Source organism: Leptinotarsa decemlineata, unplaced genomic scaffold (genome assembly GCF_025532065.1).
Source record: "Leptinotarsa decemlineata unplaced genomic scaffold, Ldec_3_MD MMD2_tig00001064_RagTag_RagTag, whole genome shotgun sequence".
NCBI classification, from domain to species: Eukaryota; Metazoa; Arthropoda; class Insecta; order Coleoptera; family Chrysomelidae; genus Leptinotarsa; species Leptinotarsa decemlineata.
This window is the reverse complement of record NW_027412558.1, coordinates 10,020,020-10,043,009: the sequence shown is the minus strand read 5'-3', so window position 1 is coordinate 10,043,009 and position 22,990 is coordinate 10,020,020. Positions and strand designations below refer to the sequence as shown.

Genomic DNA, 22,990 nt, shown 5'->3' with positions numbered 1-22,990 from the left:
TACCACCAGAACGTTTCCCAACATTGTTATTTGTTATCCATGCATATATTCCATCATACATGGTTTCCATGCATTGCAGCAGCACAGTTTCTGTGCAAAGCAGAGTTTTTTGACGCATCCTTTTTGCCGTTCAATCTAATTTCCTTCAATCCGTTTACCCTACTAAACTTCCCTCGCCTCGACTGTATCGTTTGGATGGAAGTCCATTTTTGTTCATACGAGTGCTTCTATGAGTGCAATTAAAAGTTTTAGCGCGTCATTCACGCTGGCTAATTTGGCGAATACTTCTTGGTGAGCTTGCATCGCTTATATGGAATTCAGTAATGGCCGTAGTTATTTGTGCCAGTGAGGAAACAGTTTATATTATAAATGGATCTAGTGGTCATTAACGAGTTGCTTTGATCAACAAAAAATAAATACTAGCGTTTAATACTCAACCATAATCATCCTTGAGGTTTAACTGGTATCACGCCAAAATTTAGGAAGCCTGCTACTAGGAAGGGTCATACACGGTGCAATTTGTTGTCCTACCAATCATACAATAGGTTTCACCCTAAATAGTGAAGAGAAATCATAGAATGTTTTGCCCACATACGCGAAAAGATTGCATGTAGAAGATTACAAAACTAGTTTCCTATAGCAGACAGCAACCGTTTCGAAAATGGTGATTATAGCTGCTGTAGTCGTGCTGGCGTTATTTTATAATGGTGTCAATTATAAGACACCACATATTACTTTACCAAACGAATTACGTACCAAATAACCCATAGACTTTGAGAATTACCTATGAATAAACGACTACATATTCAAACACTTATTAGATATAGTTCAGACTAATTCGTTCAACTCTGGAATACTTTCACATTTTTGTCATGTTCCTTAATGCAGAACTACAAAGACACCGAACTATCCACTTTACTCAACATATAACTTGCAACAAGTGATAAAACTTTCAAAATTCATTGGAATTAAAGCGAGGGTGATTAACAGTATTGTATAATTAGAGAGATATCATCAATGGTGGGTGACCACTCTTGGGTTTGTGACTATTAATTCAAATAACAGTTGATTATTATTGATAACATCTCAAAACAGAGCAAAAAAATTATTTGTTATGAATTGTCCAATTCTGAGAATTCCTACCCTTGTATAAACATTTTTTGATTCCAGATTGTTTTCCGATATAGTGAGATGACTTACGAGAGACTTATCAAGGTAATATACATCGGGTGATGAAAAATCAACGCCACTGGCAACTGAAATTTTTTTTAAATAGAAGAAAAATAGGCAGGTAGGTCCAATCAGTTTATTTGGAGAGTGATTTTTCCGGTCAGCCGGCAGGAATGGGATCTAGTGAAACGCCGAAAACATTACTCGATTCACGACGGGGGAGGCACAGAAAATATGCTCTGCTACTAGGGCCTGAAATATTCTTCAAGTCTAAAGCAAATGAACTTCAAAACGTTCAAGTCAGTCTCTATATACCTACACAGTAGGTTTAATGGACTGACGCCTATCAGAAAACAACTACTCCCCTGGCTAATACCACGAAGGGCGTTGGATTATATCCGACAGGCGTCAGTGCAAGATAGTGCAAGATAGTGACCATCATCGACCTAAAGTCAATGATATTCCACAATTGAAAATCGGAATTCTCTCAGAGTATTTCATTCCTCTTCCGAAGTTGGAGTGAACATTACAAAATGTCACTGCATCTAGTGGACGAGGTACTAATCAAATGCATATCCGTAATTTGCCCGATTCCTCTGAATAAGGTGTTACGATATTTTCTATTAAATTAATTCCTTGCATCGATTCAACTTCAATTGAATATATTTCCTGTATCACGAACACCCTATAAAAGTAGTCACTTCTTCATAAATTTTTTTCTATGCGACAAAAACTCTTGGGCTCGGTACTGATTGGAAACGACGTAAATGAGATAGCGATTTCTGGAGAAAATCATGAAGATATCTGCCTAGTAAATGTGTTTTTAACTATCATTGATTGATTTTCGCAAAAGTGCGGATATACATTTCAAAGGCTGTTAAGGGTTGAATGTTTGGTTCATTTTTGGGTTATTTGAAAGTGAATTCAACCCTTGTTTCAAACGAGTTTGGATTAAGATAATACATTGATTTCGAAACGTCTCCTGTTGTGCTAGGGATCTCGACACAAGGAGGTAAGCGTTCGACATTTTTTTAGAAACATAAACTTTGAAAATACCTTGAACTGTTCATAATTTCAGACGTTTCATTTCTCACGGACCACGTTCCATATTTATGAGTTTCCTACACTTGTTGTGTATCCAGAAGGAAGTTTTAGCCTGTTTTACTTCTCGAAGTATTGCGACTACTTAAAGTTTGGTATTGCTACACCTTTTTACCTGGTGATTATATGCAACGGACTTGGATAATAGAATCGACGAGGATAAGTACCTCGTAGAGGATTTTCTTTTTCTTAAAAAAAAATCGTTACGGAAGCAATAAACATAAGAATTGAAAGATCATATTTTTGTGAAGTGAATTAATTAAGGACAAACCGATGCCTATATTTTATGTTATACTAGGAACCGTATTCATAGTTAAGAAGAATTGAATGATTGATGTGTTGCCTGTTCACATTCAATTCTTCCCACCGAAGTTCTTGCAAGAATCGGCTCATTATATCGTTGAGTAGAACATTAAGACTCAGTGACCTTGAAGTTTTTTTTATCGTGATTTATCATATCCATATATATATTAGGTCACACCCTGGGTATTAGTTTAGGATTGAATATTGTAGTTATCTCTTGTATAGTTTAGTGATTTTTGTAATAAAAGCCGGCCAAATCACTTGGCGCCCATTTTGATTAGAAATCTTTTATTTTATTGGTAATAACATCTTTGATCCACGGCCCTGTTGAATGTTTCGAGTTGGTAACTAAACCGACCGTACTTAAACCAAAACAAAAAGTAACTACGTTATATCTGGAAATTAATAAACCTACGGGTAAACGTAATAAAGTGGCGCCTCGAACGTGGGACTCTGTTCCAATTTTAATCCTTTTTTTTGTGTGAAGGTTAGGATTTTTGTTTTTGCTTTTATTTTTATGGTATATCTTTGCAGATGTAGGAACAGAATATTGTATGATTGTTTATTGCTTTTGTAACACGATATTCATATACCATTATTATATTTGATATCTATTATTCACGATTGAATTTTTCATTGATTAACTAATTTTGATATTTGTAATCAAAGTTTATGAATATGGATGTGTCAAAGTTAATTAGAGACGAACTAGAGTACGAATTGCATATTAGAGGTTTTTCCAATACTCAAGCCGAAACGGTGTTATCAATGCGTCGTCAGTTGAAAGAACTTATACAGGGGGAGATGTTTGGAAGTCCAGTGAAGAAAGTTGATTCTTGCAATTTAGATATAACTCAGGAGATAGATGTTTGTAACAAAAAAATTGTTGATCTTGAAAATTATATTTCCAGTCATGTTTTTCGCTCAGCTTCTAGTAGTGAAACAAAATTTGTTGAAGCAAAGTTACAACATTTACTGAGTAGATTGAATAGATTGGAAACTGATGATGATATTTTAAAAAATAGTTTAAAAAATTTGATTGATCAATTGAGTATAGTTGAAACTAGTTTTGATCAAAAACTAAGTGAGGGGGATGTATCATCTGCTCCACTTGCTACTCAAACTCAATTATCCACTATAACAACTCCAACCACTTCTTTTTCATCCGGCGGTAATATTCATAAATGGAATTTTCGGTTCACGGGAATAAAGGGTTCATTGAGTGTAAGCGCATTTTTGGAATTAGTTGAAGAATTTCGGATCGCGCGAGGGGTTTCCAATACTGAAATGTTTCTTGGGATTATTGATCTTTTAGACGGTAGAGCTAAAAGTTGGTATCGTTCGGTTCGGCATACTATCAATTCGTGGTCTGATTTCGTGAGGGAATTGAAAAATGAATTTTTACCGACAGGTTTTCAAACAGATTTTCTTGAAGAGATTCGTAGAAGCCATCAAGGACATCACGAACCGGTAGGAGAATTTTTTGCAAGAATTTCGAATATGTTCAATAGATTACCATCACCGTTAGTAGAAGAAGATAAATTAGAAATCATTCGTAGAATTCTCGAACCGTATTATATAGAAAAATTGGGTTTAGCTAGTTATGGGACGGTAAATGAGCTCAAGTTGTTATGTAAAAAATTAGAGTCCTCTCGTATTATGTCCGATCGAATTAATCATCGTGGTAGAAATGCAAATTCCGTTAATCTGTTGGAACCCGATTTGGATTATCATACAGGGATTTCGAGAACTATAACACATAATCGTTCTGTTCGCGTTAGTTCGATGAACTGTTGGAATTGTGGTGATGAGGGTCACACATTTCGGACATGTAGTAAACCTAAGGAAAAATTATTTTGCTTTCGTTGCGGTAATTCAGGCGTAACCAAATATAAATGCGATTGCCGAGCAAAAAACGAAGATCGAAGTCGTCGTTGACCCGGACGTCGGCTGTTAGCAAAATAAAATCGGGACCTACTGATGATTCTTGGGCATCTTGGTTGGAATTTGTTAAGGTTGAATTCAAAAAAGTTCGTATTGATAGTATTTTCAAAACAGTTAGAAACGATCCCAGGCCATATCTAGAAGTAACGGTTTTTGGTATAAAATTTCATGGCTTGTTAGATTCTGGGGCAACTCAGAGTATTATAGGCAGGTCAGGTTGGGCTAAATTGGAGAAATTTGGTTTATCCTTAGAAAAATATTCACATTCGGTAAAAGTGGCCAATGGAGCATCTTGTTCTGTTTTAGGGCAAATCAATATCCCTATAGTTCTAGAAAATAGATGTAAGGTTATTAAATGTCTTGTAGTTATAGATATTGAAGGTGATTTTATTTTTGGCATTGATTTTTGGCGCGATATGGAGTTGATTACTGATTTTTCGAAAGATATTTGGTATTTTAGTAGGACTGGTGATATGCAACCGGCTTTGCATTCAGTGTTGGGGGCAACTGAGGAACAGAAAGAACGGTTAGACAAATTAATTTCAGATTTTTTTTTGGACAGGAATCCAAGTTTGGGTTGTGCCAAAGGGGTAAAACATAGGATCGATACAGGCTCAAGTGAACCGATCAAACAGAGATACTACAACGTCTCGCCATATATTCAAAAGGTTATCAATGAAGAGATTGATAAGATGCTAGCTCTTGGAGTTATTGAACCATGCTGCTCGCCTTGGTCATCTCCGGTTGTTATGGTTAAAAAGTCATCGGGGGAGTATCGTTTCTGTGTTGACTTTAGAAAAGTGAATTCAGTTACTCGTAGGGATGCGTATCCACTACCTTATGTAAGTGCAATCCTGGATCGCTTACGAGGTGCCAAATTTCTGTCAGCTATTGACATTAAATCTGCTTATTGGCAGATTGAGTTAGATGAGGACAGCAAGGACAAAACCGCGTTTACAGTTCCAGGTAAAGGGTTATATCGTTTCAGGAGAATGCCATTCGGGCTTCATAATGCAGCCGCTACTTGGCAGAGATTTTTAGAAGGAGTTCTAGGAGCCGAGTTGGAGACTTCAGTCTTCGTATATCTTGACGATATAATAGTTGTATCTGCGGATTTTGAATCACATTTTTCTGTTTTGAAAAATGTCTTACAAAAACTCAGTGAAGCGGGTTTAAGTTTGAATAAAGATAAATGTCGGTTTATGTTGAAGGAGTTACGTTATTTAGGATATCTCGTGAACGAACATGGTTTGGGTACTGATCCGGCCAAAGTGGAGTGTATGTTGAACTATCCCACTCCAAAGAACGTTAAAGAGGTACGTAGGTTCGTCGGTATGGTTTCTTGGTATAGGAGATTCATTCGTGACTTTGCTATACGTATGGCACCACTAACGCATTTGACCAAGAAGAATGTTCATTTCAATTGGGACACCAAATGCGAAAATGCTTTTCAAGATGTCAAACAGTGTTTGGTTTTAGCACCAATATTGACATGCCCTGATTATGGTAGGGAGTTTGTACTTCAGTGTGACGCGTCTCAAATAGGGCTTGGTTGTGTCTTAAGTCAAATGTTTGAAGACGGGGAAAAAGTTATCTCTTATGCTAGCCGTACTTTAACTCCTCAGGAGCTTAAGTATTCAACAACTGAGTTGGAGTGTTTGGCTGTACTATTCGGGGTAGAAAAGTACCGACCATATATAGAAGGAACGCGATTTACAGTCATCAGCGATCATTATTCATTAATATGGTTGAATAAGCTTCAGAATCCTTCGGGTAGACTCGCTCGTTGGAGTTTACGTCTCCAAGGCTACGACTTCAATATAGTTCATAGAAAGGGGAAGTCACATGTGGTACCAGATGCGTTATCTAGGGCAGTTATGAGCATCAATCTTGACACTGCGGAGAACGACAAATGGTACAAACGTTTACTCGATAATGTCAAGTCCGATCCCTTCAAATATCCGAAATTTAAAGTTCAAGGAGACACACTGTATCGGAATGTCAGTTCGGGTCATCCTAGGTTTGATGAAGAGTTGGATTGGAAAATAGTAGTTCCAAAATCATCCCGTCGACAAATTATTTCCAAAAATCACGATGAACCGCATGCTGCCCATTTGGGAGTTTTAAAAACATATAAAAGAGTTGCAGAGGCATACTATTGGCCAGGGATGTATTCAGATATTGGTAAATATGTCAGGTCATGCGAAGTTTGCAAGGCACAGAAACCCGAGCAACGACCGCCACATGGAGAGATGTCCAGAAGGATAGTTTCTCGTCCCTGGGAAATAATATGTACAGACATCGTCGGCCCGCTACCAATGACTCGAAACAAAAATAGGTTTATTCTGGTGGTTGCAGATCTTTTTACCAAATATGCGTTGTTGTTTCCTTTGAAAACGGCTACTAGTGCTTCAATCACTAAATATATTGAACAGGATGTTTTTCATATTTATGGGGTTCCGGAACGTCTCATCTGCGATAACGGAAAACAGTATGTTTCTAAAGTATTTTCAGATATGGTGAAATCGTATGGTTGTAAAATCGTTTTCAATGCAAGCTACAGTCCTCACGTTAATCCTACGGAAAGGGTTAATCGTGTATTGGGAACAGCTTTGAGATCTTTCATTCATTCAGATCAGAGACGTTGGGATGATAATTTATCAAAAATAGGGTTTGCAATGAGGACGGCTGTGCATGAAGTAACAGGGTTCAGTCCTGCCTATCTCAACTTTGGTAGACATCCATTCATTTCTGGAGATCGAAATCGAGTAGAAAATGCAGATGGGGTACTAGAATTTGCGGATAGAAGGCCTCTTTCGGAATATCTGGAGGAATTTTATAAAATATTCATAAGTGTTAGAAAGAAGCTATCTCGGTCGTATGAGAATAGTGCCCAAAGGTATAATATGAGGCATAGACCTTTAACATTGGAAGTAGGTCAAATTGTATGGAAGAGAAATTATACTCTATCCAATAAATCCGAATTTTATGCATCCAAATTAGCTCCTAAGTTTATTAAATGTATAGTTTTGAAAAAGTTGTCAACTAATGTTTATGAGTTATCAAGTTTTGAAACAGGTAGATCTTTAGGATCAGTACACATAAAAGATATCAAGATGGATTGAAATAGATCACTGAAACTTCTTTTTTTTTTTTGTAAGCGAAGGTGGTGTTACGATATTTTCTATTAAATTAATTCCTTGCATCGATTCAACTTCAATTGAATATATTTCCTGTATCACGAACACCCTATAAAAGTAGTCACTTCTTCATAAATTTTTTTCTATGCGACAAAAACTCTTGGGCTCGGTACTGATTGGAAACGACGTAAATGAGATAGCGATTTCTGGAGAAAATCATGAAGATATCTGCCTAGTAAATGTGTTTTTAACTATCATTGATTGATTTTCGCAAAAGTGCGGATATACATTTCAAAGGCTGTTAAGGGTTGAATGTTTGGTTCATTTTTGGGTTATTTGAAAGTGAATTCAACCCTTGTTTCAAACGAGTTTGGATTAAGATAATACATTGATTTCGAAACGTCTCCTGTTGTGCTAGGGATCTCGACACAAGGAGGTAAGCGTTCGACATTTTTTTAGAAACATAAACTTTGAAAATACCTTGAACTGTTCATAATTTCAGACGTTTCATTTCTCACGGACCACGTTCCATATTTATGAGTTTCCTACACTTGTTGTGTATCCAGAAGGAAGTTTTAGCCTGTTTTACTTCCCGAAGTATTGCGACTACTTAAAGTTTGGTATTGCTACACCTTTTTACCTGGTGATTATATGCAACGGACTTGGATAATAGAATCGACGAGGATAAGTACCTCGTAGAGGATTTTCTTTTTCTTAAAAAAAAATCGTTACGGAAGCAATAAACATAAGAATTGAAAGATCATATTTTTGTGAAGTGAATTAATTAAGGACAAACCGATGCCTATATTTTATGTTATACTAGGAACCGTATTCATAGTTAAGAAGAATTGAATGATTGATGTGTTGCCTGTTCACATTCAATTCTTCCCACCGAAGTTCTTGCAAGAATCGGCTCATTATATCGTTGAGTAGAACATTAAGACTCAGTGACCTTGAAGTTTTTTTTATCGTGATTTATCATATCCATATATATATTAGGTCACACCCTGGGTATTAGTTTAGGATTGAATATTGTAGTTATCTCTTGTATAGTTTAGTGATTTTTGTAATAAAAGCCGGCCAAATCACTTGGCGCCCATTTTGATTAGAAATCTTTTATTTTATTGGTAATAACATCTTTGATCCACGGCCCTGTTGAATGTTTCGAGTTGGTAACTAAACCGACCGTACTTAAACCAAAACAAAAAGTAACTACGTTATATCTGGAAATTAATAAACCTACGGGTAAACGTAATAAAGGAAGAAAAACTTTCTTATTAGTCAGTGCACTATGCTTGAATACTGGCAGTAAACCTACTGTGTAGGTATATAGAGACTGGCTTGAACGTTTTGAAGTTCATTTGCTTTAGATTTGTTTACTGTCAGTCTTCAAGCATAGCCCACTGACTAATAAGAAAGATATTCTTCAAGGTTTCACGCCATGGTACAATTTCCTCAATCCAATGAGAACCTCATCGGCGGTTAGTCTACCTTGCTTACCTACCTACCTAGGTAGGTAAGCAAGGTAGCAAGGTAGGTAAGGTAGGTAAGCAAGGTAGGTAAACAATGAAAAGTGTGTGGTTTGGGAAGTGGTTTTTCTGTGGCATGTTTCATCCAAAAAAAGTTCTCTAGACCGTCTCGGATATCCTAAAGCCATCTAGGTCGGAATGTTCAGCTCTGAAATATAACCATATCCTGGAATATGCTCAATGACAGCTAAAACTGTTTACTAAAGAGATTCCTGATTATTGAGGTTGTGCAAGGTGCAAGATCCCCACCTTAAAGATCATAGCAACCTTCCGATATGAGGGTATCTTTGAGTTAGCTACACAAGACGACTCGTGCAGGGATTTTCACGACTTTTGGGGTGAGTTATCGACTAAGCGTTTGTTGCTCAGAAGGAGTTTAGTCTCCGCTGACGCAGATTCTGTTTTGGCTGCTCAAGAATTTGGTGCAAAGCAGCTTCAAAAGAAATACTGCTCTTGACAGTGATAAGTCGCTGCCTAACAGAACCGCCTCGCCTCTCAAGTTGGTAGCAGGATTAGGACTACGGGAACTTTATCCTTGATCTTTCTCCTTTGTTGGAGGACAGTTTGGGTGAATCAATCTATCCAATTAATCTGACATCTGACCGTGATGAGGCGTTTTAGGTCGAGAATGCACCCGGTATCTTGAGGGTTTTGTTAGTGACATTGTGTGAGCTCGTAAGCTTTCGGTAACGTTGAGGCTTCATTTGGGGCTCTTGATCCATCCGACAAGGGTATTTTAAAGCCACTCGTCGAAGGACGGAAACCACACCTACTACACATTTCAGTGTTGCCAGTTTCTGACGAGGAATTTACTTGATAATTTCCGAAATGGTGTTCAATTTTTTTTTCGAATCACTTTTTTAATGGTAGGCCTTTGTGGTTGTTTCAATTCGATAAAAAACAAAACCCTCTCCACGCCACTGATCTTCCCTTATCTAATGACTCTTGGTCTCTTCTAAGGCCATTCAATTTTATTTATGCACGACACAAATGCATCTTTCACATAAATCTTCGGGAAGTGCTGATACGGCATACACAGAGAACTGATTGATTAAAAGCCATTACCATATATGCGCCTCGCGTCGGAATGATTTGTTTATCATCTTTGAATATTTATCAACGGAGCAGGAATCTGCACCTGACTTTTCGATATGCTGATCTGACGATTCGATGCATTTTCAGTTCGCGAAATGTACAATGAGCGTTTGTGTTTTGAAGGTCTGTTTGTTTTAACGGTGCGAATAAATGGCATAAATGAATGCGTTTCTACCAACAAATGCGGCTGTCAAAAGCGAATAACTGGGACATACTGCAAACAGTTGTCCGTCACCATCGATCGATATACTTTTTTTTATCAAACGCAGAATATTTGCATTTAAGGGTCTTTCAAAATAACTGAATAAAGAAGGTTATCTTATCTGTGGCTTGATAGAAGTTTTAAATCAGTTCATCATTATAACCATTTTTAATACGGTTAAACTGATCTACAAATCGATGTTCAACTTCAAAACCTTTCCTTGCTTCTGCGACTGAGACTGGATTCAAACAATTGTGGTTGGTAGGTTTGGTTGATGAAATGAACATTGGTATAGGAATTATTCAAAGAATATAAACTTTCACGGCAAACTTCGAGATGCAATAGAAATTAAAAACACAGGAGTAATTTCAATAGAAAAGAAGAGGCAATGAACATTAATAAAATCTGGCTACCTGCCCTTAAAGATACACAAACAAGTCATGTAAACCGAGAGCTACTGACAAGAATAACTTTTTACCAATATTATCAACTTTTTACATGGTTCAAGCTATCAATACACCCTCTGTAATAACAGAAACATATGAAAGTATTATTGACGTCACATATAGTCAGTGGGCATACTTGAAGACTGGGTATAAATCAATTGAAAATATATTGCGGCAGTTGTATCGCCAACAGCATATGCAGGAATAACTTCAGTGAAGAATCCTTCAGTGAAGAATCCTGCTAATACCAATTTTGAATCACCAATTGCGAATTTAAACTATATGTACTATGGTCTTCGACCGTTGTAGACACCTCTACTTGACACTACACTATTGAAAAGTCTAGAATTAACAAAGGAAGACATGAAGGCCAAATCCAAATAGCTCATTGCATACTATTAGTGCATAATATCCCACAAAAATGAGAGAAAAGTGAAATATCAGCCTGTTAGATGAAAATGAACTACCTATGATAGTGTCGAGGAATTATTTGAAATCTTCTCCTGATGTTGTCCACTTTTTAGTGAAACTCACGCCCGGAAAAGTGTCACTGTTCTGATGAGTAAAAAAATTGTTTCTGTTGATTCCAACAAAACTCAACGTTATGAAATAAACATGCTGCTTAACTTTGTGTATGTGTTTTTGAATTGTAGAAATTTTTACGACTCAACTCAACTGTCATCGGGATTTTTAACGGAATTCCAGTTTTTTCCATTCGATTTGTTCAATTGTGAGAGGAGTTTCGATGGGAACAAGTGGAATCTCAAGAGGACACTTACCCCAATTTCCCTATTGTTCCGTGTCACCCCATACTTGAATCAAATTTTGCACTTTCGGCGAAATAAGGACACGCTTTTACCCTTCCAAACCTTTGATTCTGATTGATCGAACCCGCTTTGAATACTTCTTCAACTATGCTCTATCTGCCACACTTACCACTAACTTATACTCCCACAATGGAGCATGAGTTTGTGAAGTTGTTTCCCGACTTTGTCTGCAGGTGGCAAAGTGGGCATCCTACTGAATCAACTGCAGATAGAGCTTATGACTAGTTGGAATTATTGTGCTTGTTCTTTAGAAATGACCTGCCCGGTACTGACGAGAAGCAAGTACAGAAAGTTACTTGCGACGAATCTTCCAAATGGAAGACGTACCTACAAAGTTGTAGGTTGCCTTCTTGAACTTCTTGACATATGAACAGCCTATCCGATATTTCACGCCGAACATTTTCGAACACAGTAACGTCAATATCTCTACAAATATTTATTATTCTCTGCCGTATATCTAATATTGAAGTACGTTCAGTTTCTTACACCTTTTGCTTCAAATAGCCCCATAAAAAAGGCCAAAAGGCGTCAAATCTAGTGAGCGGGCTGGCCATTCTGTATGACCTCGACGGCCAATGCAACAACTGTGAAAAGTAGTATCCAAATTGTTTCTTACTTATCTGGAGTAATGTGGTGGTGCTCCATCGTGTGGGAATACAATATTCATATCGAATTCATTAGGATTCGCTTCGACGATTTCAGTGATTCAGTGATGAGAGGGTCAACAGTAGTTTCCAGCATATTCAAATACAGATCCCCTGTTAAATTTTGATTAATAAATATAGGTCCTACAATATGGTATCCCAATATTCCTGCCTAAACGTTATTTTTTTCTGGATATTGGGTATGTGTTTTCCGAAAAACGTGGGTGTTGGTGTCACTCTAATAACGGCAATTTTGTCTGTGAACATTGCCGTTTAAAAAAATGTACATTCGTCACTAAAACAAATATTGTGGAGATAGGCAGGATGCTTTGCAATGGTTTCCGTCATGATTCGCAGAATTCTGTTCTTCGATTAGGGTCATCTTCAGTTAATTGGTGTACCATTTTAATTTTGTATGGATGATACCTCTTCCTCTTCAAAAGTATCCACCCAGTAGAAGTAGACACCTCACAAACATTCGCGACGAAATAAATAGGCTGTTCAGGATTTATTACCATCTCACCAATTATTTGCACTTGCTGTTCTTCCGGAATGGACGGATGACCTGGGGGCTTTTTGTTATGTACACTACCGGAAGTTGTGAATTTGGATACAAGTTCCCTCAAATATTTTCTACAGTTAGGACGATTCGGAAAACGTTCATTGAAAGTCCTTTCGGTCTCGTGAAAGTTACACGACGCACCGTGAATAAAAATCGCTTCAATTTTTTCTTCCAATGGACGATAATTGACCATTTTAGAGATTGTTGACGTGGTACCTTTCTACTAGTAAAACTGAAAACTAAATTAGCATATTCTAACTGAACAATGATGTTCATTGTAATACTGACATTTTTTGTCGTTTTTATAAGCAAAAAATAACTTAACAAACCTTATTGGGTTGTTGGAACTACCATATGGCAGATAAAAAGGAATATTTCTAGAAATATCGATATTAATATGTTTGTCTTCAGGAAATTATTAAATGTTCCACCATTTTGTAGTAGGTAAAGATATTGACTTCATATTCTAGAGTTGTGAAGTATTCGTCAGGAGCTTCAAAATTACCCCCCTTTCCATTTAATTTTTTTTCCAGATGACGCCCAGTTGCCATCTTCAAACTTTCATGAGTCAATTTCAAAATAAAGTATTCATGCATTGATTTCATTATCCTAAATTTCAATTTTTTGAGTTGATCCGTTCAAAACATAAAAGGGGGGAGACATTATAGAAATGTACTGTATAGGCATTCACGCAGTCATTTTTATCAAGTACTGTCCGGTACTGATGATGCCCAACAGGCCGAAACAATAACTGTCTACCTGTGTCTCTTCAATTGAAATCAGTATGGGAATGACCAGAAAAGTATTTATCTATTCATCTTTTGATTTTCATGGAATTACTTTCCAGCAGCTTGACTGTATTAACCTTTCTCCATTTCATATCATTTCTAGAAACATGTGGATTCGTTTTCCGATGGCATTCCAGGAGAGCTTCCCAAATTTCTGCTACCGCAGTTGTCGGTTGATTGGTCAAACCACCAGGTAATTCCAGGTAATTTTTTTTCATAGAGTGTTAGTATGCTCAAAGAGTTGGTATGTTAACACCAAGTAACTTCTGTTGAAGAATGAAGAAGAATAAAATTTTGGTTTCGTAATACTTCTTTGTATAATTCAACCCAATTGTTATTGGGTACAGCAAATGTTTACTGGTGTTCCAATGAGAATGAGTGAAATCTCAAGTGGACTCTTTACCCCAATTTCCCCATAGTTCCGTGTCACCCTATACTTGAATAAAAATTTGCACTCTCGACGAAATAGGAACGAGTATACTTTCATCCTCCGTTACCTCCTTCCATGCAGAATTGTCGACCCGCTGGTAATACTCCTTCAACTATGCTTGAGACCCTACCTACGAGCACAACAAAAAAATCCTCACATCTCAGGCGTTCGTTTGATTCAGAGGGAGTAACAACCCTTCTCCGGCTAATAACAGAGCTAATAATACACTCGACTACTCATACGTTAGAGTCGCGAGCACTTTGCTGAAACTTTCACGACAAATTGGGCACTTGAAGTAGAACAGTGTTCGGCGGAAAGACAAAGGGATTTTTGTTCAAAATTGTATGTTATGTTAACTAGCATTACCATTTGTTCAGTTCATTCCTACTCACTGCTAATTCGAGATACTATTTATTCATACTAAACTAATTATTCATTTTCCGTCACAATGAGAGTATGTAACATTTTTTTTTACAAAGACACGGTCTATATCTCTCCTTCAACCCGATAATACTTTTCCCAGTATTGATGAAATAAAAATGGTATTGAATCATCTGGATCATGTTTCCAGAAAAAGTGTACTTAGAATCATCGTTAAAAAATATTCTGTTATAATATTTAGATCTTAAGTCTATATATAATATGTAGATGGTCTCGAAAACTGTGCTCTGAGGGACACTGAATTAAGAGCTCCGGGCTGATAACGCTACCAACTTGTGTCCTATTGAAGTTTCAGCTGACTCGTGTACTATACGTTGAACTTCGCTGTCTATTAGAAAATTGAAAAAATAATAATACATTGCTGTGAAGAATTGTTATTACATTTCACACACACACATATACATATACAGTACGATGCAAATGTATGGAATAAATTCAATATTCACAAAAGGAGCGTCTTTCGGAAGAAATCCAAAAACAGGTCAACTCATTTCATGATATTCATATGAAAGACGTTTCGTCACCGGTGTTGGCGTGATGACGTAATCGACAATTTTTTTAAATGCAAACAGGGGTCATGTGGAACCCCATTCAAAAGGTCTACTAGTCGTCTATTCAACGGTATAATGGTTTCAATATGTATTAATACAGGGTCAACCGAAATTATGTATTCAGAAGATTGGAATTACAAATAATAGTAATTCGTTGAACCAAATAATGCTATGCACCGCCACTGAAAATAAAGTATCGTACTGTCTTCTATTGTTTTTGTTGATTAGAAAAAAGAAATGGTGATAAAAGTCCTACACTCTACTTGAGATTAGTCAATGTCATTGAAGTGAAGTATCATTGAAGCGGTTGACATTATTTCTAGAAAAATATTTAAATCACTTATAATCTGGCAATGAAAGTAACAGAAACCCAAAGAATCGAAATTTTAATTATGGCTGTGGAGATAAAGTAAGGACGCAGGCAGAAGTTCGTGATTTATTCAATGCGAAATACCCCAACCGAGAACCCGTTTCTCAATCAACAATAAGTAAAATTGAGAAAAAGTTTCGAGAAACGGGCCATGTTAAACATCTCCCTAAAAGTGGTAGAAAATCAATTTCAGAAGTCCAAAAACTTGATGTGGTACTTGCGTTCCAAGAAAACCCCCATACCAGCACGAGGCAAGTCGCACTGGATAATAATTTACACCAACCGACTGTTGTTAGAGTGTTGAAAAAAGAAAAGTGGCATCCGTATAAAGTTCAGCTGTTCCAAGAACTGTTAGAAGATGACTTTGACAGAAGAGTCGAATTTTGTGAAATCATGATGGAGCGCTCGCACAGAGATCGGAGTTTCATACAAAATATAATATTTTCAGATGAAGCTACTTTTATCCTCAACGGTCACGTAAACCGTCAGACTTATCGATACTGGGCAAGAGAAAATCCACATTGGATGGAGGAGCATAGCACACAATATCCACAAAAAGTGAATGTTTGGGCCGGAATTTTGAACAACCAGATAATAGGACCATACTTTTTTGAGGAAAGCGTAACTGGTGCTCGGTATCTACACTTTCTTCAAGATTATCCGAGGAAAGTGGATAGGAAGAAGAGGGCCGATCGAATGGCCACCAAGGTCTCCGGATTTGACCCCGTTAGACTTTTTTCTATGGGGATACTTGAAGAGTGAAGTTTACCAAAATCGACCAAATGATTTAGAAGAGTTGAAGGAACGCATCAGAGCGGAGATTGCACAAATAACCCCCGAAGTTCTCGGAAACGTTAGAAATGAATTCAGTGCCCGGCTTTCACATTGCATCATAGCTGAAGGTCATCAATTTGAACATTTATTATAATTTTATTGTACTTCAATAAATAACATGTTTTGGTTCATCTTGTATAAATGAATATTGGCATGGTTATACCGTTGAATAGATGATTAGTAGACCTTTTGAATAAGGTGCCACATGACCCCTGTTTGCATTTAAAAAAATTGTCGATTACGTCATCACGCCAACACCGGTGACGAAACGTCTTTCATATGAATATCATGAGATGGGCCGTCAAAAATTAAAATTGACCGGTTTTTGGATTTCTTCCGAAAGACGCTCATTTTGTAAATATCGAATGTATTCCATACATTTGCATCGTACTGTATATATATATATATATATATATATATATATATATATATATATATATATATATATATATATATATATATATATATATATATATATATATATATATATATAAATAAATACTTTCCTATGTTACACAACAGCATTAAAATTCCACTTACCTTTACTCTTGTTGAGACTGATATTACTCGGAAAAGCAGCAAGTTTTTTCCAGGCCTTTTTACCCCAGAACCCCTTGGCCTGCGTTTCGGCCGGTACCGAAGTCCTCGCGACTACTCCCCCACCCTTCGATCTATCCGGTCCCCTTCTTAGGCTACCCGCGGCACTTCTGTAACTCGCGCCACTAGAACTACCACTAAAACCGCTGTCAAGGTCGACCAAGGGCACCGGGCTAAGTAACTCGTCGGTGGGGCCGACGGTCAGCAGGTCGGCCAGTTGGTCGTCCATCTCGTTCTCGCGGTCCGTATCGTCGCTGCCCTCGCGCGAACTCGAGGGCATAAGCATGGCCTCCACGGAGAGGTTTAGCTCGCCGAGGACGCGTCTGTGCCCGCTCTGGACGCGGCGCACCTCTTCCTCCACGAGGCTCTGATTCAGGGACATGATGGAGTCCTGGTGAGCTTGCTTGCGACGTCTCGCTTTGGCCAGGTCGCTGATTTCTTCGTATATATTTTCTTCGGTTCCATATCTAGAAAAACATAATCTTTGAAAAGAACTATTTTGTTGGCCTCTGGGAAATAATTTCATCAATATAAAATTAGAGATTTCCATACGCTGCGGATCTCTTAGGGTGCTTGAATTCGTCGTTGTCCAACATCAACACAGCTTCTTCAAAATTTTTTTTAGCCTTCCGAATTCTTGACACCATGTTGGTGGATTCAAGTTGCTCCGTTTATCATCAGCTGGTGTTTAAAAAACAGTCTTTCAACGGCTTTTTGGTTTCACCGATATATAGGACTTTGATGGTTTTGTTCTCATGAAGCTGCTACGGATATTGTTCCCCAATCTGAATCAAGATCTAATGTTATACGTACAACCTATCGGACAATCCTCTGAAATAAGGAAGGACTCTTCTTTCTTGCGAGGATCTTGTCTTCAGGTCAAGATCTGTTTTTTGAAAAGTTTTTTGGTTGAAGATCATTTCTGAAATGGACTAGTTCCTTGTCGAACTTTGCTTCATGTTGATATGAGGCTGAATGAAATTCATTTGGGATTCAACTATTCATCTAAAGGCAGATTCTCTTCCTTGTCAATTGGTTTCATGAGAATATATACAAAATTTTCCCATTTATTGTCGGTCCTCTGCATTATTGTGTCCAGAAACGGCAATTCATTGTCAACTCCCTTGTCCACTGCGAGGTCGGTCGCTATTGAGGTGCTGCAAAAATGTATTCAGTTCCGGGTCTACATGTTTTCATTATATGAAGGTGTTGTCAACGTATTTCAATTAGACTTGGGGGTTCATGTGATCCTTGGCGATCACATAGCATCCTGGTGCCATGATTACAAATATTAGTAATCTCGTTTCTTCAAGGTCTGGTATGCTTTTTGTGCAATATGTGTGTATTGCCCCTTCCTAAGAATGTCATCGATCTTCTGAACGTAAATATCGGTATCTATCTGAACGATAGAATTGCCTTTCTCAGCACGTAGAATATTGATGATGATACTATCTCTTGGTAGCCCATTTAGAGCCTTCTGTTTTTCATGGCTGACGTTATTTGTGGAAGGTGGTTCTCGATGCGCCTGCTCTCATATTGAACAATGACGCATTCAGCCAGGCTAGTTTTGATATCCGCAAAGTATGGAAACCTTCAACCAAGCGAGAAAACAAGCTTCGGTTTAGGTAATTAGAAAATCTAAAGGTGCGAAGGTAGAGAGAAAAGCGCCCAAGTGACCTATAAAGTGTCTCTAAATATAATACACCCACAATAAAAAAAAAGAAATGATGACTTACAGTTTAAGTTATGTATTGACTGATTTTCTGTTCAGTATACTTTGTATACAAATTAGCATTTTTATATTTCTGAGTTTCATTCTGATTGTTTATTTTAATTTAGTCGACTATCTCTCTCCTCATAGATTTCTATCAATATAGTAATAATAATAATAATAATAATAATAATAATAATAATGTTTATTCAAGGAAATAGTTCATGAAGAAAACAGTGTTACATGAATAATAATGAGTAAACATTGAAAACATCACGGAAGTAATCAAGATACTTGTATGTGATGATGCTAGAACAAACAAACAAATATATACATCATACATATATAGTACACATAACCGTAAACACTAACTGTTTCATACATCTAATATATCCACTACTTATATATCAGTATACACATATAACCAGCAGAACCACTTAACAACTGAATAGATTTGTTCCCGCCGTTAACCGGTCACACCCCTACGAGCAACCCTCAGAAGTCTTCGACAGACTTGTACGAGCAAGGAAAGACGGGGCCCTATCCTATCCTATCCTGTAACGTGCTATCCTGATTAAGGATTTCTTCAACCAAAAACTTCAGCTATAATTGTAAAAATATTAAAATAAAGAAGATAAAGAATATAAAAGAGTATAAAATTAAATTAAAACGAGCTCTCATTTTGTTTTTTGCTTCATCGTAAGTATTTCAGATTTATAAGATTGTTAAAAATGTCCCTTCCACTTTGCATAATCCAATCTTTGACCTCATCTTTATATTTTCTGAATTTGTCTATGCTTTTTATTTTAGCTGGTAGTAGATTGTATAACCTTGGAGAGATGTATTTACATGAACCTTGACCAATTGTTTTTGCACTTTTGCAGGTATATATTGATTTCCCTCTTGTTTCATAATTATGATCTAGAGTATTTACTGGCATTTTTTTTCTTGTGGATGTTATTTAATACATTTTGACAAAAAAGCTGCCTTACATCAAAAAATTGGCTCTCTTGAAACAGGGAATCAGTTGGGAAGTCAATATTCTTTCGGTAGATGATTTTAATAATCCATTTTTGGATTACATTCAGGTTATGTAAGTGGTGTTCAACCACTCCACCCCATCCCAAAATACCATAACTAATAAGAAACTGGACCAAAGAGAGATACAACGTTCTAAGATTTTTTAAATCCAGGAAGTCTCTCAGGTACCTGAATCTAGACAGTAGGCCCCTTATTTTATTGACAACATTTTTTATGCGGTTGTCCCATCGGAGGTGTCGATCAAGTATAATACCTAGGTATTTCACTGTTGTTGCTTCAGGTATTTGTGTGTTATTGTCTATATTCAGGGAGCCAAGGTTTGGTAAGTTGTTCGAGTAAGATGTGAATGGTGAATATTGTGTTTTGTCACAGTGCAAAGTGAGTTTGCTGAACTGAAACCAAGACTTGAATATTTTGAAGTCATTTTTAATATCACTTTTTAGGTCATACCACGTTTTTGCCTGGTAGAATATTGCAGTGTCATCAGCAAAACTAAGGACTCTCCCCTTCGTGTGCAATGTCATCATATCATTGATATAAATTGTAAAAAATAAGGGTCCCAGAACGGTTCCCTGAGGGACACCAAAGGTTACTTTCCTGGGATTGCTGATAACACCATCAATGAAATGGATGGGATGAATGAAAATGGGAACCACACAACAACCACAAAACTAGCCCATAAAATCCAAAATACTCACCTTGTGAGATATGTATGTCTCGCCCTGTAGGACCCTTCACGGTACGCCCCTGGATATTTGCTGGGGACATTGGTGTGCCTGAGAGGGGGCCCCGGCTCGTAGTAAGCGTACGAATAGTCTATGTTAGGCCAAGGCGGATCGGGCTGGCTGGACGGTCCTGGAATGGCCATGAATTGGTCCTCCGACATCTTGGAAGCGGTCGGCGGGTAATTAGGTGGGGGCGGGAAGTGCAAATGGGGGTGCGAGTGCGGGGGTGTTTGCGGAGAGCACCGCTTCTGGCCTAGGGGCAGCTTGCGGAGAGCACCGCCGACGGCATTGCGATGTTCCTGGCAGAGTTGAGGGTGATCCGACGAGCCGCCAATGCATTGTTGTTGGTGGTGTGGTCGCTGCCACATTTACCTGAAAAAAAAGCAATTAGAAAGTTCTGCTTGAATAATCAAAATTCTTATTGCGCAGATTAAAATAAACATTTTTGCTTATTACAAGTTAAGTTAACAATAATGATAATAGTATTAGCGCAGTGGTAGTGCGCCCGACTCACGATCGGGCGCAGCTAGTTGATTGGGATGATTCTGTAACGTTACATGATACTCCCTAGGTGGGTCGGGGGTTATTATATTTACCTACTCAGAATACGAGGCTGATGACCAAAACAGTCAATGCAATAAATAGACCTAATTCAATGATTTTCTGGAACTCATTGGTTGAGTTTGAGTAATACAAACTCAACCAACAAGCATTACTTCATAATTACAAGCTTAAATCAAGAGTAGAAAAACAGATAGCATTGAAGGCACCTCAAAAAAAATTTGAACAAATATACTTGTTGATAATTATCTTTGGAGGAATTAATGAACCAAAATTATCTATTGCAAGCTTTTTCCAATAAGGACAATGAAGACTGGTGTGGCATCGTCAATTTGTATTTACTTTTAATATTCATTATGTGGGTGCCTTCACGCAGAATTGAAAGTTCCTAAAATGGAACCCTGTGGTACTCCAGATAGAATATCAAGAGATGATGAGTGGTCGTTGACTCATCCCGTGTTCTATCCAATAAATATAACCAAATAAAAAATACACCTGTACTATCAAATTAGTTAATGATTGATGGTATCGAGTGCATTCGAAAAATCTAGTAAGACTGCTCACCATTTCATTATTAAGTCTCTCAACAATATCGAAAATTTCTTGTCTAAAAATGGCAAGAGCTGTACCTGTACAGTAATCATCTAAAATCACAGTTTGATGATGATGGGTATTTTTGTGAATGGCCAGTTGTAACATTCCAGGTTTTAGGTGGTATTTCAGCAAATATTTGAAATGAGAATGGCCTCATCCCGTTCATTCATAAGAAATATGCGGTTTTGAGTAAGTCAAGGAGCTGGATGTTCAGTGATTTTAACTTTTGTGAGATAGGCATGCATGGAAAGAGTTTACAGTAAAAATGAATTACAACTGTTCAAGCTTTTATCATTATCATTTTCAACTATAATTTCGAATTGGCAACTGATACGAATTAAAGGACCATTTTTAAATTTCCAATATGGCAAAAAGAGGTGCAAACTCATCTCACAGTCGTATTTCTTCATTTCATATATACATCTCCAGTTGAGTCATCCATGATTTTTTTTGAAATAACAATACCAGGTCAGGTTAAGACGATAAGATCAATTATATGACTGAATTTTGAATTTGTAGCAAATGTACCTATATTCAAATTTTTCAAATGGCTTAAATAATGACACTGAATTGTGAAAATTATTAGTACTCGAGAGGTGATTCTCAAAATTGAATGGGTTTTCAGTAGTAAAAGTTTTTTGTTGGTCAGCAATAAGCAAAATCTCTTTTAACTTCATTTTGCCGATTAATTGTATCTCTAATGAAGTGAAGAAGTGTGAAAAAATCATAATAAATTCAGATAGAGTCATTCAGTGTATCATCACCTTTTTCATAAATATTTGTTGCTAAAGAATATCTCAATCTTTGTAGCATGGGAGTTTTTTCCCAGACAGCTTAATCAGTCTAATCCATAATGTATATTACTGGAGTTTTTCCCAACATTTAACCGTTATTTCAACAACCATCAAACAGTTTGATCTTCTTCTTGAAGATGATCACTTGGTGATCGAAACACGTATCAAGGTGTTAAAATAACTGTTTGGTTTTGGGAAAAAACTCCAGTAATATTCATAAGTACACCAAAGGTTCCAAACAGTGCATCACAAGTAATCCATAATGTGTTTAGGAAACAGTATAATTAGATCCTGTACAAATTTTTAAATATCTACAGGAAAACTGTAGATATGAAGCGTAGTTCATTTCTCAAGTTGGAAATAATTAACAGATAAAACGGCTGTTTTTTGTTTTTATTTCAACGTTATCAACTTGCTAGTAATTCGAAATGGTCACCCTTGTTCCTACTCAGTAGAATTTGGCGAATTTTCTTCACCAATACCACGACAGAGATTGAATCACATTAATTCAGTTGAGTGTCAGAGAGCAATGCTGTATTCAGTAGTTTATTCATGGACTGATGAGGAGATATATTTCGATGTCGTTTGTA

General features: G+C 37.1%; 2 protein-coding genes across 4 annotated transcripts in view; one reads left to right on the top strand and one right to left on the bottom strand.

Moving 5' to 3' along the window:
* The window catches only part of LOC111503577 (rho guanine nucleotide exchange factor 10), a 432,407-nt gene that overhangs the window by 309,058 nt on the left and 100,359 nt on the right, over positions 1-22,990 (bottom strand). For all 3 annotated transcript variants that reach the window (XM_074175648.1, XM_023157920.2, XM_023157921.2), the window contains exons 2-3: positions 20,425-20,823; positions 16,918-17,441 (exon numbers count right to left, since the gene is read on the bottom strand). In XM_074175648.1, the coding sequence (XP_074031749.1) occupies positions 16,918-17,441; positions 20,425-20,819 (919 nt within the window). In that variant the 5' untranslated portion in view covers positions 20,820-20,823. The remainder of the gene's footprint in view (positions 1-16,917; positions 17,442-20,424; positions 20,824-22,990) is intronic.
* Positions 1-22,990, top strand: part of LOC141482425 (uncharacterized) — a 391,773-nt gene that overhangs the window by 296,795 nt on the left and 71,988 nt on the right. The window lies entirely within an intron of this gene.